General features: G+C 50.8%; 1 protein-coding gene across 1 annotated transcript in view; it reads left to right on the top strand.

The window, feature by feature from the left end:
- BAZ1B (bromodomain adjacent to zinc finger domain 1B) overlaps positions 1–13,262 on the top strand; it is a 43,863-nt gene extending 30,601 nt beyond the window's left edge. The window contains exons 14-19 of the mRNA XM_040082858.2: positions 2,381–2,528; positions 4,038–4,185; positions 6,322–6,440; positions 8,754–8,902; positions 10,530–10,633; positions 11,163–13,262. Of these exons, the coding sequence (XP_039938792.1) occupies positions 2,381–2,528; positions 4,038–4,185; positions 6,322–6,440; positions 8,754–8,902; positions 10,530–10,633; positions 11,163–11,529 (1,035 nt within the window). The 3' untranslated portion in view covers positions 11,530–13,262. The remainder of the gene's footprint in view (positions 1–2,380; positions 2,529–4,037; positions 4,186–6,321; positions 6,441–8,753; positions 8,903–10,529; positions 10,634–11,162) is intronic.
- The last annotated feature ends 2,998 nt before the right edge of the window (positions 13,263–16,260 follow it).

Below are 16,260 nucleotides of genomic sequence, written 5' to 3'. Positions count from 1 at the left end.
CAAGCAATGTTCAACTTTTTGGGGGTTGTTCGTTGGTTTGTTTGGTTTGGCAATTTTTTTTTTTTAACCTCAGTTTATTTGGAATAAGCTTTCTTTTTACCAAAGCAGAAAACTTTTACAGATGACCTTGAAAGAGCATCCTAGTTCTTAGATGCAGTTGTCTGATGAAAATCCCTGACTGCCAGGCAGACTGTTCTGAAGGAAAATCTCCTGCCTAGGCCAAGAATTACAAGCCTTTTGGGCCAGAACTGCACTGAGAGTACATAGCAGGTAACATACAGCGTAGCCACCCTGGAAAAACATACTCAGTGTTCTTCCAGACTATAGAGGAAGAATTGCAGCCCTATGGTATGAGTATGTCTCATTTTCCCTGTGAGAAACAAGTTACGGCTTAACAGGCACCCGTTTGCTGACATAATTGTCTGTACTAAGGGTTCCTGCTGGCTCAGCTGCATTAGTGGAGCTCACACTGCTGAGTGGCAGAGGATTGCAGTGAGACCTGGCTTGTGGATGCTCCGGAAAATCAGGCTGGTGCCTCTGTTGATGCAAACATTCCCATTTCCAGTGGCAGTAGCAGGCTGGACTGCCTCAGAACAGGAGAGGGAATGTGTGACCTCTTCGCAGCGTGACATTGCATCACAACAGCATGAGCAGAGTGAAGAACATGGGTGGGTTACCATCCCTGTGACCCATGTTCAGTAGTCTGTGCACAGGGAGAGTCAGTCTGCCCCTGCAGACTATCCCTCAAAGAGCGGCTTCACAACCAAGCAATTCCAGTTTTAGCTGTTCCAAGGGGTTTCAGCTCAGGATGTCAGGTGAGAGCCTTTGTATCCAGAGGCTTGTCTTTACCAAATAAGGTATTTTCTGTCACTCTGAAGTTGATATGTGACTGAGGACATCTACTTTTATTTTGGGGGTTGCTTTTTGTTTTGTTTTCTGTGCTAGGTTCCTCCTGTCCAGTCAGGAGAGGATTTAAGTAACTTCTTCCAGTCTCCCATTTCGCCTTGTTGTCAGATGGAACTCCCTTGGTACTGATACTGTTCAAATGCCCATCTCCTGATGCTTGGGAAGCAAGGCTAGAAATCTGTTAAATTCCATAGACCTGGGGAGAAATATCTCAGCAAAAACTTGCCAACAGCTTTTGCAGATTTATCTTGGCCCAGCAGTTACCCAGTATGTTAACAGCAAAACCCATGGAACAGTTCCTTGGAAAATCAATTACACAGTATGTGAAGCACGTTAACAATGTCCTGCAAAGAAAAAGAGCAGAGCTGGGTAACCTCCCCAGTGGGCTGAGCAGCTTTCTGTTTGTCTCCAGTGGTTCTCCAGGATCCACACCAGCAACGGCAGTAGGGATGTTGGCATTTCAGAACAATTTGTGTGTTTTCTGAGCGTCTAATATATGCTGTGCTTCCTCAAATTCAGTCAGAGAAGAATGTGCAACTCTGCAAAACTCCCAGGTTTTGTTTGGCTCCCAAATTGCTGTCAGCTGCAGAGTTTAGATTTTCCCATCTGACACTTCACTGTTTGTATTTTTCATTCTCCTGGGGAGAAGAAATTTAGCTTGAGGCCTATTATGTCCCTGTCGTGTCTGGGCCAGTGCTTCATTGTTGTAGAGCACAGGATTACCATTGGAGAGGGACATGGCTCTGCATAACTTCTGTCCTGCTGCATTTCTGATTTATCAAAATTATATTTTCAAACTTCCTGAGCTGGATGTATGGTTTCCCATTGGCCTTGCTCCATGCAGACCTTGGCAGCTGCCCTGGTGCAAAGTTCATCTTTGATGCTGTCATCCTCATTCCGAGTTTCTGGGATTTCAGATAAACTGATGCCATCCTGTCTCAGGGAAGCAGCTGGTTTCATATTTGAGGGTCCAAATGCCTGTGCAGTGTAACTGTAGTTGGTGGTACCGGGTTCCCTCTGCCACCTGAGCAGCTTGGGGACCACAAGGGTGGTGCTGAGGTCAAGGTGCCTATGTGGTACCCACTGGAGGGCAGCACAGGCTTCCACTGTGATTGCCAGCTGTTCCACAACTTTCATCCCACATTTTAAAGTGCTAGATTTTTGCCTTTATTTTCTTAGCCTACTGATTATTTGGGTTAGGCCTTTAGAGCAAGAATTTAGTGGAGTTCGCACAGGTTGATTCATCCTGACCGTGAAATGCAAAACAGTTGACTGTTATGAACAAACTCTCTGATCCAGGGAGACTGGATGTGGATAAACCATAACCAGGACTGTGTAGGTGACACAGAAGGAAAGAAATATCAGACTTAAGCTTTGGTTATGAGGGGTCCCAGCTAAGGGATACAAAAACATCTTTAGACTGAAAGGAGCTGTGTGTCTGCACATCGTTGTAAGCTGTTAGGTCTGTCTACAGGTTGCTTCAGCCATGGAGAAGTGGAAGACAGCAATCCGTGAGGCCCAGACCTTCTCCCGTATGCATGTACTGCTGGGGATGCTGGATGCCTGTATCAAGTGGGATATGTCAGCAGAGAATGCCAGATGCAAAGTGTGTCGTAAGAAAGGTATGCGTTCCTGCCCCATGGAATTACTGTCTGTGCAACAGCTGGGTGCTGTCACTTCTCTGCTCTGCTTAGGCAATGTGTCCTTGTAGTCTGTCACTCTGACTGTGGCTGTAATTTAAGTTCTGAATTGTCAGGATTTACAGTAAGCATTGATCTCTCAGAAACATTTGACCTTGACTCCAGTAAACCATTCTTACGTAACCAGTAAACAGTATTGCAGGGCTGCTGTCCCCTGGATATTTAGGTACTTGGACAAAAGTCATGTACAAATTCTTCTGGGAACACTTGTTCAACTGTCCATTCCCTAGTTTCATTTTTGGAATGGTCTTTGGGTCTCTGAGCTTTGTCAGTTAATCCTGTATTTTAGAAAAGGACCAAGCAAGGAGGGCTTGGGAAGATTGTTATGGGGAAAGCAAGGCGGGATGTTGCTGCTCTGAGGCTTAAGTGGAAGCAGAACTGCTCAGTGAGCTGGGGAGGTCACCAAACAGGTGCCAAGGGCATGCTTTCTCTTTGTGCACTGTAGAATGAGGGGTCTTCATTCTAGAGTCTTCCAGGTGGAGGGTGAAGTAGAAGGGGTGTCAGCAGAGATGGGGTGCTAGTATTTGTTCTGTCATAACCTCTCCAGTTGGCTGGGTGCCTGGAGGAAAGAGCCTGGTGGTACATTCTGCTTTACCACTTGTATATTTGCTGAAACTGTAGTGGGAAATGAGGGCAGGCAGGGCTCGGGGAACTGCTGGGCAGCTTTTGTTTACCACAAGGCTTTGCCATCCATCCCTTCAGAGAAATAAGGGCTGAACTGGTGCAAAATCTGCGTCCACTGCAGAACCTCAGGGGTATTCCATACCAGTACCAAAACTATCCTACCTGCTGTTGAGAGGAGTTTTTAGGCAAAAGTAAGGGGGTCTCACCTGAGACTAACACAATAGTTTCACAGAAATTAAGAACTGAGAGGTTAGAGAAAGACAAGCTGGCAAGCCCTCTGCACTTTTCCACTTCAGTGAAAGAAAGCTGGCTCAAGAAAGCAAGCTTTCCCTGTTTCCCTTCATCAGTGGGAAGCACAGAGAGAGACTAGTCCTGCTGCATACTGATTTCCAGTGTAGCCTTTATCCCAAGTAGAAAGAAAATACCATGTAGGTTAACCAGACTGAGCATAGAACAAGAATAGCTCAATTTTTAGTTCACAGCTCTGGGGCCCTGTTTGCAGCAAACTTGTCTTTCCCTGTGTTTGTCTGGGTGGAACCCTTGTGGCAGGTTTCTGTCTCTGCCTCCAGTGAAATCTTTGCAGGGTGAGGGACTTTGCATTGGTTTTGTTTGTTTTTAAATGCTGCTGTTCATAAATATAGTGGTGGAACAGAAAGAAGAATCCCCAAGGAAGGTCATCAGAGAAAGGGTCCCTGCCTTCAGAGGAGACTCTGCATCTTTCTCTTGCTTAGTCCTGCCCTCCAGCAGTGCAGCACCTTCTGCCTCTTGGGTTGAGTGCCTTGTTACAAGTGAGGTGCACTTTCCTAGGTGAGGATGACAAACTGATCCTGTGTGATGAGTGTAACAAGGCCTTCCACCTGTTCTGCCTGCGGCCAGCACTCTATGAGATCCCAGACGGGGAATGGCAGTGCCCAGCATGCCAGCCTTCGACAGCCCGGCGCAGCTCACGAGGCAGGTGAGTGACCTTCGTGCCCATAGCCTTGTCACACCATAGTCCCAGGCCACTTTTCACAAGACCCAAATGAGCCTAGAGCGAAGCCCCTTTAAAAGGTTTGACATCACCCAGTTAAAGCCGCACTGGAACAGAAGAAAAGCAGTTTTTTCAGGATGTAAGTTTAGCACACCTGTGTTGTACTGATACATTACAAGTTCATGCGTTTTAATAAAAAACTTGGGTTTTGAAATGAAAACATGCAAAACAACCACCAAAATTACCTGCGCTAAGGATTGTTGTTTCCTTTGAGCAGCTGATTGGGTTGTTTCTTCGTGTAGTTAGTGGCTGCAATTCTGTGGGTTACAAGAACACTGGAGTGTTCTTGTAAGCTAAAGCAGACATTACTCCAGGCTGCAGCTCAATTCCTACTCTGCTATGACAAGTCAGGCTACAAAATGCCATTCTAATGGTTTTCTGTGCCTGATAATCTTAACAAGACCCAAACACCTTATAATGTGACAAAGGGATTTTGATTTGAGGAGGTGTGGCAGATAATGTGTAGTTGCCTCTGGACTGCAGGGGGCTGGATTGGTTTTTTGAGTTGCAGGCTGGAACTTAAGCATTCTACAGTGTCCTTTGCTGGTGGTGACTGTGCTGCATCTCTCCATTTGTCAGTGAGGTGAGGCTGTCAAGTGGCACCTGATGCAGAAGCAGCCAGCAGATCGTCCCTGACAGAGCAGCAGCACAATAGAGGTGTGCCAGCCAGTACCATGCAGGCGGTGTATGGCCTTAATAGTATTACTTACTCCCTGGACACCATTTAAGAGTTCCTCAGGCTTGTACAGAAATGACAGGGCTTAAAGGCAGCTGTTGTGGCCTGAGTTCATAGTTACTTTGATGTGGCAGAGTCACCTATAAGCTGCTCAGCTCCTGGCCCAGAGCCATCAGAGAACACCTGTCCTGTTATCTAGGGAACACCTGTCCTGTTATTCTGCTTTCTGCTCTTGTCTTCCTGGCTGAGATAGGAAAAGAATGTCAGCCTGGCAGATCTTTTACCCTCTGTGCTTTGGAAGTTTTGTTCCTTTTATTGCTTAAGATCCTCTTTCTCCCAGGGATTTAGACTCCCACAGCAGCTTTGCCTGTGTCCCCTTATGCCTGTGCATGCTGGTTTTTAATGGTCTGAATGAGACCCCACCTGCAATGCTGCCTGTAGCTCAGGGGTCCCCAGCACAGGAAGGACATCAACCTGTTGGAGCAAGTCTGGAGGAGGCCACCTAGTTGATATGAGGGATGGAGCACCTCTGCAATGAGGGAAGGCTGAGAGAATTGTGATTGTTCAGCCTGGAAAAGAGAAGACTTTGGGGTGACCTAATTGCAGCCTTCTAGTACCTGAAGGCAGCCCACAAAAAAGATGGAGAGGGACTGTTTACAAGGGGGAATGGGTTCCTTGACATTCTTCCTTGACAGAAGGCGGGGTTAAATTTGATATTGATTGGGAAGAGATTCTTTCCTGTGAAGGTGATGAAGCCCTGTCATGGATTGCCCAAAGAAGCTGTGACTGCCCCATCGCTGGAAGTGATGGAGCTTGGAGCAACCTGGTCTAGTGAGAGGTGTTCTGCTGTGGTTCTGTGAATGATTGAACAGACACAAGTGAGAAGCCAGAGTATGCTGGGCAGGGAGTCTGTGTGGCTTCTGACTTCAGCATGTGAGGAGCCTGACATTTTGTTCACCAATCTGTTTGCCATAATATAAGGAAACCAATCTGTTTCCTTTAGTATAGGGAAAATATTCCAGCAGGGAACAAACGCTCCTGTTGAAACTCTTTAGGCCGGGCCTGCAGACCTGGGCAAATAGCAAATCATTCTCTCAGGGAGGAGTAATTACACAGCAATCACAGTCTTAAAATCCCCTGCCCAGTGGTCATGGTGCCTAGAACACCAAAAAATGCCCAGATTCAGCTGTTGGGAATTTTCATCGCAGATGTTTAGCTGGGGAAGTGGCCTTGGAGCTGTAGCTATAACTTGATACTCTGGAATACAGCAAACTGCTTTGGGCTGAGCCTGGTGTTTATTGTACTGCCCAAATAATACCAAGGTCCCCGAGGTCACTGATGCCCAGGCTCTTCTACCACAAATACATATACCTGCCTTATTCTAGGAACTATGCAGAGGATTCTGTTGAAGATGAAGATGAAGAAGGTGAGGAAGCTTCTGATGAACCAGATGCTGAGGAGGAAGAGGAGGAGGAAGAAGACTATGAAGTTGCTGGACTAAAATGTAAGGCTTTGATTGTGTATAGAAATAACAGAAAATAGTAACCCTCCCGCCTTCAGTATCTGAAATACTGATACTCATTGGGACTTGTGCTTTTCCTTATGCAGAGCAGCTATAAGCCCGGGAGCTGTCACTGAGGAAGGCTTTGGCTGTGCTGTGGTTACTTGGGGAGCTGGAGTAAACACTTGGCCATTTGTGATGGGTCAGAACTAGCAAAAATTGAAACTGCTCGCTGCCCAGTCACTCCCTGGGGACACTGATGACACTGTTCTGAGGGCTGGGAGGGGTCAGTACAGAGTGGCGGAGGGGGGGTGGGCATTCAGCAGAGCAGTGGTGGCACCAGCAGTTCCTGGGGTTGGCAGTCTCTGCGCCTGCAGGATTTGTTGTATGCTGGAAGCCGTTTAAATGTTTCTGGGAGCTCTTACCACAGCCCTCTCTCCTTTCTTTTCTTTTTACCCACCAGTTCATAGCTCCTTGAGTGCAGGACTTCTAGTGATTTGGCAAGGAGGCATTTTGAAATAGGAGGACTAGCCCTTCCTCTCTTTATTCCAGTGGGAAGGCACAGTGCTCCAGATGCAGTGTGGCCTGGACCACCAGCACCCTTTGATTGTGTACAGAGACCACTTGGGATGCATAACTGGAGCATTCCTGGGCAGCTGGGGGGAATAAAAGACTGTTTTCTAGACTCCTCAATATCTGCTTCTTCACCTAAACATATTTAGTATGTGTTTCCACTTTGGTTTTAGGGGAGTTTGATTCAGTCTCAGTTGGGCAACTTGCTGCACTGAAAAGCTCAAACTGGGAGTGGCACACTGCCAGCATTTGCTTTCTGTCAAACTGTCCTTGACTTACATAACACTAACTGCAGGTTGTCTTAAACAGAGCAGATGGAATCCAGAGACTGGGACTCAGAGGATTATCCCATGCTCTTTTGAGGGTTTCTATCCAGGCTTGAGCCTTGATTCCCTTCTTTATTCTGGTTTCAGGGATGCTCACTGATACCACATCTGTGCACACTGATTGTTGTCCTGCAGTGTATCCATGTCCACGCTTGAAATGTGTTCAGCCTGTGTTGCATGGCCAAGGCAGAAGCTGAGCCAAGCTCTCCAAACAATAGCAAAAGAGGGTTACAGTCACTAAAAATAAAGTGCTAAATGCAACCCCTGACTTTAGACAGCATTAACATGGAAAGGTCACTGTGGAAAACTTTTGTTTTAATAGAGAAGTCACATTGATCCTCATGGCGTTTATCCTGAGGGATCTAACCTAGAACGTTGGATTGTCAGACATTTAGCACGTGCTGCACACTTGACACACAAGCGGAGTGACGGCAGACGGACGTCCCATGGCCCTGCTGCACGCCCAGCACGGGGAGCCCAGCATGATGATTTATGGGACATGGCTGGATCAGAGGCTGCAGCTGAAGTATCCAGTGTGCTGGATACAGCTTGCTCAAGGACTTGGGATCAGGTGGAAGGGGTTTGACATAGGAAGGCAAACACATTCTCCTTGTACAGAGGGTCATGGGAGAAACTTAAGACAAGGGAGTGCGTCAGCATGCTTGCATTGCCACCAGTTGGAGCTCTGAGAGGGAGACTCACGCAGGCAAGTGCCTTTCCATAGGATGTAATGTGGCAGCCCCACAGTACATCCTATGGAAAGGCAGATTTTCTTCTTGGGGAATAAAGTCCCATTGTTTCCCACTTGTAGCACGTGGAGCAGCTCCCAGCTGCAGTAATTTGATACTCCCCCTGCACACAGTTCCCTTCTCAAGGGGGGCTTTCCAGCTGGCTTATCCCACTGTGTCAGCCTCTTGGAAAAGCACCCATCCCCAAAACTGTGAGGAGCAAAGGGGCTGCAGGAAACTGAGGAAACTCCAGGTTTCTGCTCCCTGTGCTTTCAGAGGGTATGTTGTAGTGCTGTTTGAGACAACTGTGTGTCCTTGCATTGCTTCCCTGTCTCTCCCTCAAGACTTGGTGTGTTGGGGTCTCTTGGTGCTGCAGACAGAGGGGTTTGCTGTGACCTGCAGTGCATGATCCAGGAGTTCCCAGGTCTCCCTTGGAGCTTGAGGAATCTGCTGTGTGTGAGTAACCTGTATTAGCAGCAGGCTGTTGCTAGCCGTGGCCTCTTCGGGCAGGAGGTGATGACCCACAGATCCCCTCTGGAGAAGGTGTGAGAGTACAGCTGACATGAGGCTGAGTGGTCCCTGGGCTTACCTGCTTGAGTGAGGCTCAGCCTGGTGTGGGATGCAAAGGGCTGGTGGCATCTGCTTCCAGATGCACCTAGACCTCTAAGCTCATGGCTTATCTGTTTCAGTGAGGCCCAGGAAGGCAGTGCGGGGCAAGCAGGGCTCCATGTACTCCTCGGGGCCGGGAAGGCACCAGAGGAAGAAGCAGACGCTACACCCTGCACGGGGACCCCGGCAGCGCACAGCACCTGTCAACGGTGCAGACATTGATGAGCTGGTAAGAGCCAAATTGCTCCCTGGAGACTGCTCACGTCGTGAGTTATAAACCAAACAGGTGGCACGCTTCCTCCCATCCCTTTGCAGAGAAATACACTGAAGCCTCGTGGAAGTCCAGGCTGGGCTGAGTTAACAGAGGAGACATACCCTTAAGGGCCTGCTGCAGACAGAGTACAGATATGCCAGGCATCCCTCCCCAGCCGCTTTCACACATTGTCCCCTTGAGCAGCAGACGGCCTGAAGCTTGTTAAAGGGTTTTAAATAGTATCCATATGTCTCTGCAGAGAGGTGGGGAAACTGAGTGGGTCCTGTATGGCCAGGGAATGCCGGCAATGCTGGGCCCTTTCTCCCCAGCCTTGGCCATTTTCTGACAGTTGTTGTCATATGGTCACTCCCCGACTTCCAGAACATAATTTGGCTGGTTTAGGTTTCACTTGATATTTAAAGAATAAAACCATAGGCTCCTGCACAGAGCAGTCTGTGCCTGCTGGGTCAAGGGGGAGCTGCACACCATGGGGGATATGTGAGGATGCTCCATTCCCTCATCACAATGCCCTGCAGACCTGCCATCTGTCCCATGACCAGCACTAGTGCTGCTGCTGTATCCTGTCACTCTCCTTGCTCATGGTCTGTGGGCTCACTGCTGCTCAGGCTAGGTCTGAGGGACTGGCCAGTGTTACGCACTGGAGGGCGAGCAAGCCCAGCATAGGCAGCCACAGCCAGCACAGAGGAATATTCCAGTGGGGAAAATCTTACTGGAACAGCACACTGGCTCAAAGAAGAAGACTGCCAGGATTTATCATTTGTCCTGGGAAGAGACCGGAGCTGGGTCAGAATAGTGAGTGCCCTCTGCTGTAGAGCCTTCCTGTCACTCAGTGTTTCTTCAGCAGTGATGTCCCATGAGCTGTGCTCTGGGAGTTGAGGGGATGTCCCCATGCTGGGTGTGACCCGTGCTGGGTCCCTAGGCACATGGCTGACCTTGTGCTGAGCCTGCATGGGGACAGCAGCGCTTGGGGCACCAGCTGCTCCCTGGGATTTGAAACGGCACAGTCAACTCTGCCAGGGAAGAACAGCAGCACAAGTGCTTCTCAGTCTGCCTTGGGTGCTGCTCGCCACAAGCTCAAGAGAAGGCAGGGAGAGGGAATTCACACTCTCCATTTGCCAGCATTTATTTTTTGGCTGCTTGTTGTGGCCATACTGTCTTTGAACTTATTTTGAAAAAGCCACCTGCCACCAGAAGAGAGCTGGGCAATTTTGTGGGCTGTTCCCACTAAGCTCTTAAATGGGGCTGCTGTCTGAACCCAAGTGGCTGCTGCATGTCGTAATCACAGAATGGCCTGGCTTGGAAGGAGCCCTAAATGCATCTCATTCCAACCCCTTTGCCATGGGCAGGGATACTTTCTACAAGACCAGGTTGCTCCAAGCCCTGTCCAGCCTGTCCTTGAGCACTCCCAGGGATGGGGTAGCCACAGCTCCTCTGGGGAGCCACTGCCAGCCCCTCACCATGTTCAGAGGGAAGAAATGTCCTGGCTCTGCTAAGAACTAGCTCCTTTGGCCTCAAGGCTGTTTGCTGAACCCCAAAGCCTGTAGCAGTTCCCTCCTTTTACCAACACCCTTTGTGTGGGCAGGTCCTTCAGACAAAAAGGACAGCGCGTCGCCAGAACCTCGAGCTGCAGAAGTGTGAGGAAATCCTCAGCAAGCTGATCAAGTACCGCTTCAGCTGGCCCTTCAGGTGAGGGCAAATGGCCTCCTCCTCCTCTGTGGGCAGGACTGGCTGCAGGCAGCGTGGGGCTCTGGGCTGGCTGTGGTACAGTCCTGTCAGATCTACCTGGGAGACTTAGGGCTCCAAAAGCAAGTCATACCTGGGAGGAAGCTGCTCCAGAAGAAACCACCATGTTCTCAGTCTTCTGCTGGACTGAAGATGTGGTGCCCTTCTGAGGTAGCAGGCAAGGGGGCTGATGAAGGAGGTAGGTGTTCTCTGCTGCTCCCAGGATTTTTGGAGCACTGAGATGCTGTGACTGAGGAAGGGTAGGGATCTTCCCCATACCTCAACCAGCTCCCTGTGCTCCCATGCTCCCATTCCCCTGCCATAGGGCTGATGTATGTGTAACACTGTCAAGGTATTGCTTGGGCTTGTTGCATCACTGTGGGGCTGCAGGTCAGGGGTGCCACAGGGGCGAAGTGGTGGCGGGACCCCACTCCTCTGCAGTGGTGCCAGGGTCAGCATTCCCTTCCTATCCCTGTGGTCCTTCCTTTGGCAGGGAGCCAGTGACCACAGAGGAAGCTGAAGACTACTTTGAGGTTATCAGCAACCCCATGGACTTCCAGACTATGCAGAGCAAGTGTTCTTGTGGCAATTACCGCTCTGTGCAGGAGTTCCTCTCTGACATGAAGCAGGTGTTCTCCAATGCCGAGCGCTACAACCAGAACGGGAGTCACGTATTGTCCTGCCTGGAGAAGACAGAGCAGTGTTTGATTGACATGGTGCACAAACACCTGCCAGGCCACACGTATGCACGCAGGAAACGCAAGAAGCTCTCTGCCAAGTGCCAGGGACTAGAGGAGCAGGAAGAGGACAGTGAGTCAGAGCCCCTTGAACATTCCCAGGGGCGGAAGAGGAAGAAATGAGGGATGGGGAGAGTAGGGGGAGAGCCAGAACTGGAGCAGGCCTTCTGGTGCTGCCAGGCAGTCGGATGGGTTGTGTGGAGGGAGATGGGAAGCAGTGGGCACTTCTCTATTAATCCAGCCTTCCCTTAGGCCCATCCTAGTTTTAATTTTTCTGCAATTTCCTCAAGTATATGGTCATCCATTGAGTGGCGATGACTTTAATGCTTCCTCCAAAATCCACAAAGCTCTTCATGAGTCTGTCCTGTCAGGAGGGGAAGGTGGGAGGGCAAGGGGGAGGGCCAGACCAAGCTTGTCTGGGCTGAGGAACACCAGCCTGCTCCAGCTCAGGCACTGTTGGTTTCCTGGAACGAATCGCTTCCTTGCCTCTGTAGGCAGCCAAAGCGTGGTGGGACTGTCTGCTGCCAGTCATGTGAGCACACCAGCCTCAAGCTGGTGCAGGGGGGGGATCGTGTTGCTCCACAGAAGGGCTGGGTGCCATCAGGCCAATGGGCTACTCGGGCTTGTATGTATGTATTTATATGGTGTTAATTCTGAGCCCGTGTTCTGGGCTCTGTGGGATGGACAAGCACTTGGGTGTACCGTGGTCCGGCTTTCACCAGCATCCCAACACCACTTCTCCGAGCTGCTCCTGGTTTCCCCTCTCCTTGGGGAGCAATCCCTGGAGGTCTCAGTCCAGGGAGGGCTCTGAGCTCAGCTCCCCACCTGTACATGCCAAGAGGAGGCTTCCTGCTCACCTGGACTTGCATGCGGTCATGCAGCCCTTTGGATGCCCCAAGTGCCAGCAGCAATCAGGAAAGTGTGCGTGTCTGCACAGCCCAAGGAGAGCTCCAAGGCCAGGGGAGCAGCAGAAACGTGCTGTGTAACTTTTTTAATTATTTTTTAGTTGAAAGTGGCTTGTTTCTAGCTGTGATCTTGTACAAAGAACACCTGTAAGATACCTTGTCTTGCTTTGGCATATGTACAGTTTATATAAAATCGTGTTTCTTTATATTGTCCCCCTCTTTAAAACCCATTTTCCTACCAGTAGCAGGAGTTACATTAGGGGACTTTGAGGGGGGAGAGGGGGATCCCAGCCCCTCTCAGCCACACTCACAATATTTTGTAGTAACACTCTTGTTCCTGTGCCATGGCCCAGCACCAGCTCCTGCTGCCCCAGATGCTGACTCTTCCCTAAGAAAAGAGTTTGTTTTCTCATTCTCTCTTCCTCTCCATCATGACAGGTTTGGATTATACAATCAGGGCTTGAACTTCTTATCGCAGAATTGTTTGATTTGGAATAAATGGGCCATGGGGCTCTTCAGTGCTGGTTTTGTAACAGAAAAGCAGAAGCAGCAGTTGTAGCTCCTGAGATTTGAGAAGAAAAGAATCATCAATTACAAATTGCAGCCTAGTTTTGTCAACATTTTAGGTTTGGGTTTTTTTTAAAACAGGTACTTGTTTTCAGTTCTGGATTGTCAGTGACTGCAGATGAGGCAAGTTTCCAGCCCCTTCCCTCTCCTCAGCCTCACTCCCTGCCCCATAAAATAGCACTGACATTTGTATCTCGCACATCCCTTCAGAGGCTGTTTTGTCCCGTTTCCTAGAGAACATTTCCTGCAGGTCCTACACGGTGGAACCTTTGAAACTGCACGTTTTCTAAAAATCAATGTCATTTGGGGGGAGGGCATTTCTGCAAAGGGCTGTACTTGTAATGAATTGGAAGTTTAAGAATAAACATTATGTACTTGTGTTTGTAGATGTGGCTTATATGAGTTCTTTGTAGGTCCCTGTGTTGGTGTGAGATTGTCTGAGATGGCTCTCTTCTGCCTTCCCAGAGCCACCACTGGACATTAATGGAGCGCAAATGGAGCTGTGGAGTAAAGGAACGGCGAGTCAGGATCAGATCAGCTTCTGGGACTGCTGGTGTGTTGTCACCCTTCCCAGGGACAAGGAATGGGGCTGTACTCTGCCTGCCTGTGGAGTGGGGAGCAGTCCTTGTTCCTTGTCCCCTGCCAGGGTGCAAGTGTGACACTTGTCCTCCTGTTTTATTCAGGATGGCACTGGGTACCCCTGGAGGGACTGCACAGGGTGATGGGGAGCTGCGATGTCTCTGCTCTTCAGCCCCATCGTGGCCTGGCTGCCCCCAAAGTCTCTTCCCTCATGTTTGGGGTGTGTTTTGCAGCCCAAGCCATGCTTGCAGTAAGGATTATTGCTGCTGTGTCCCAAGCCTCCATCCTGATCAGCAGCCCAGCAGGAACAGTTGGAGCTCCAAGGGCAGCGTGGCTGGAGCAGTCACACACGCTGGTGCTCATGACAGCTATGAGACAAAGGGTTTGGCCAAAGCTTTGCTTATTTCTGCTGGGAGGATGAGGGTTCCTGGGTGTTGTCATCTTGCTCCTCATTACAGATCTGAGTGGGGAGTGTTCCAGCCAGGCCCAATACTGCTGGGCAGGGAAATCTTGTGTTTGAGGACTTGAAGGCTCTAGGCAATGGGCAGATGTGGTTTTCCCTGGAGAAGCCTTATCCCCTTTCCACAGGAGGTGGTTTGGCTTGCTGGCCATGCAGCAGGACCTGGGAGAATCTGAGTGACTCCAGCTGGGACTTTTCCAGGCCTCAGTGTGGAGATCGCACAGCAGCATCTGCTCCAAGACCTTTTTGGAGACTTGCTTTTTATAGCAGCCCCTCTATGGCTTCAGTGTCCTGTGGAGTGCTATAAATAGCTGTCCTCACACCTGGCAGGGCAGTGTGGGGGTTTGGCAGGCAGCTGGGCTCCTGCTACCACCGTTACCAGCCCTGCTGCACTCGCCTGCAACAAACCCCGGGGGCTCCTATGCTTGATTGCTGGAATTCCAGCATGGCCTTGGGAAAATGAGACCCAACTTTGCCCCCCCAGGTTTCCTCTTGGCTTAATTCTTAATCAAGAATTAATATTCTGGGTAATGGGGTTTTTTAGCAAATTCACAGAGCACAGTGGCTTTTCTTTTGATACTCGAACCCAGATGGAGTGTCCATCCATGGGAGGGTGGATAAACTCCATGGCTCAGCAAGTGCCAGGAGTGACAAGTCTCCACTACATGCTGAGCTGGACCAGGACCTCAGGGTGTCCTGGCTCCATTCCCACCCAGCTGGCAGCCCCATCTCCCTCTCCCGCAGACATCCCACCCCAGTCTCCACAGCCATCCCAAGCTCAGTGCTGCCCTATGGGGCCTGGGCAGTGCTGAACCCTATTTGTCCCTTGGCAGGGGTTTATTGGGGGCAGGTGTTTGGTGCCCCTAGCGCTGCTCTGAGGAGGATGGAGATGGGATGTAGGGATGAGCTTGGGTGGGGGTGTACAGGGGGAAGCTGAGTCCCACAGCACGGGGTTGCAAGAAGCTGTGACTAGGAGCCACCGGTGTCCCTGGGCCAGTCTTTCCATGTGACAGCTCCGCTTTGCAAAAGGCTCTGTAGAGCTGTGTCCCTGCCACACCTAGCTCTCAGGACTGGCAGCCTCCAGTGGAGCCAGCTGGGCTGCCGGGACCGATAGTGGGCAGTGGTGGGCGCCTGCGGCCCCTCTCAGGCCGATAGCAGGGGCCGTTGGGACGAGTTTATCTGGGTGAGCACTCCAGAGGCAGCCGCTCCTTGGCAAGCGCTGGGTGCTCAAGGGCAGCCTGTCCCCAGGGGTGCCGCCAACCAGGCACCAGCACCGGGCTGTGTGCCGGTCACACAAGCTGAACCGAGCTGGCTCTGGGTGTAGCACCCGGGACAGAACACAGGGAGAACAGGCTGCCCTGTGCCCTCTTCCCAGGCAGCCCCCACCCAGAGCTATGCCCAGCTTCCCAGCTGGACTTTGGAGCCTGTCACACAGCCAATATTGACTCTCCTGCACCAGGTCATGGCTCTTTTCTTTGCCCAAAATGAATTTTGCTGTTGCAGCCAAGGGAGCTCCAGAGGCTGCAGCCCATCAGTCCTGGGGCCAGGTAGGGTCCCTGCCCTAGCACCATCATCACCACCAGCCTGAAAAGGAGCTGGATGCCCAACAGCACAGCTAGGGGTACCCAAATCCAGTGAGACCCCCTTGGTGTTCCCCCAGCAACACAATATGGGTACTGGGGGCTCCTTCACACCTTGTCCACCACACCAGCTCCTGCGGGAGGAAAAGGCTTTTCTCAGCTCTGTGACCCGACTTCTCCTGCCTTCCTGGCATCCCTGCAGCACAAAGCCGGGAGTAGATTAAAGGTGCTTCACCACATCAGTCCCAGCATCCTGGCAGCACAAAGCCCTGGCACAGCTCGATGGTGAGGGGCCCTGACCCCAGACCCTTCCCCCCCTCCAGCCATGGGGGGAAGTCTTGCCCCTGTCCTCCAGCCGCAGTTTGACAGCCTGAACCTTAAGGGCTTCATTAAATGGGGGCCAAGGGCTGTTGGGTGAGTAGTGGGTGCCAGGCTGAGTGCTGGAGATATGGTCTGTTGCTGGATTGTTGCTCCCTGGACAAGGATCCACCCCCTCTGGGGCCCAGCAGGCTGGCTGATTAGATGAAGGACAAGTCACTTGATTAGATGATGGACATCACTAGAGTTATGTTGCCCCTACAGGTCCTGACAGCCACAGGTGCTGTGCTGCCTATGCCCCTGCCACAGCCCTTGCCCACTTCTCTTCCCTACCACTGGGAATCCCTGGCACATGCCTGGGGACAGCCAGGCAAAACAGACCCTCCAAACCCTGGCAGAGAGGAGCTGGCCCCTGCTAGCACCTCAGGATGTCTCGAGGAAGGGT

The sequence above is a fragment of the Hirundo rustica genome, chromosome 19 (assembly GCF_015227805.2).
Source record: "Hirundo rustica isolate bHirRus1 chromosome 19, bHirRus1.pri.v3, whole genome shotgun sequence".
Lineage (NCBI taxonomy): Eukaryota > Metazoa > Chordata > Aves > Passeriformes > Hirundinidae > Hirundo > Hirundo rustica.
Note: the sequence above shows the minus strand (reverse complement) of the source record. Positions and strands in the feature narration are given on the sequence as shown.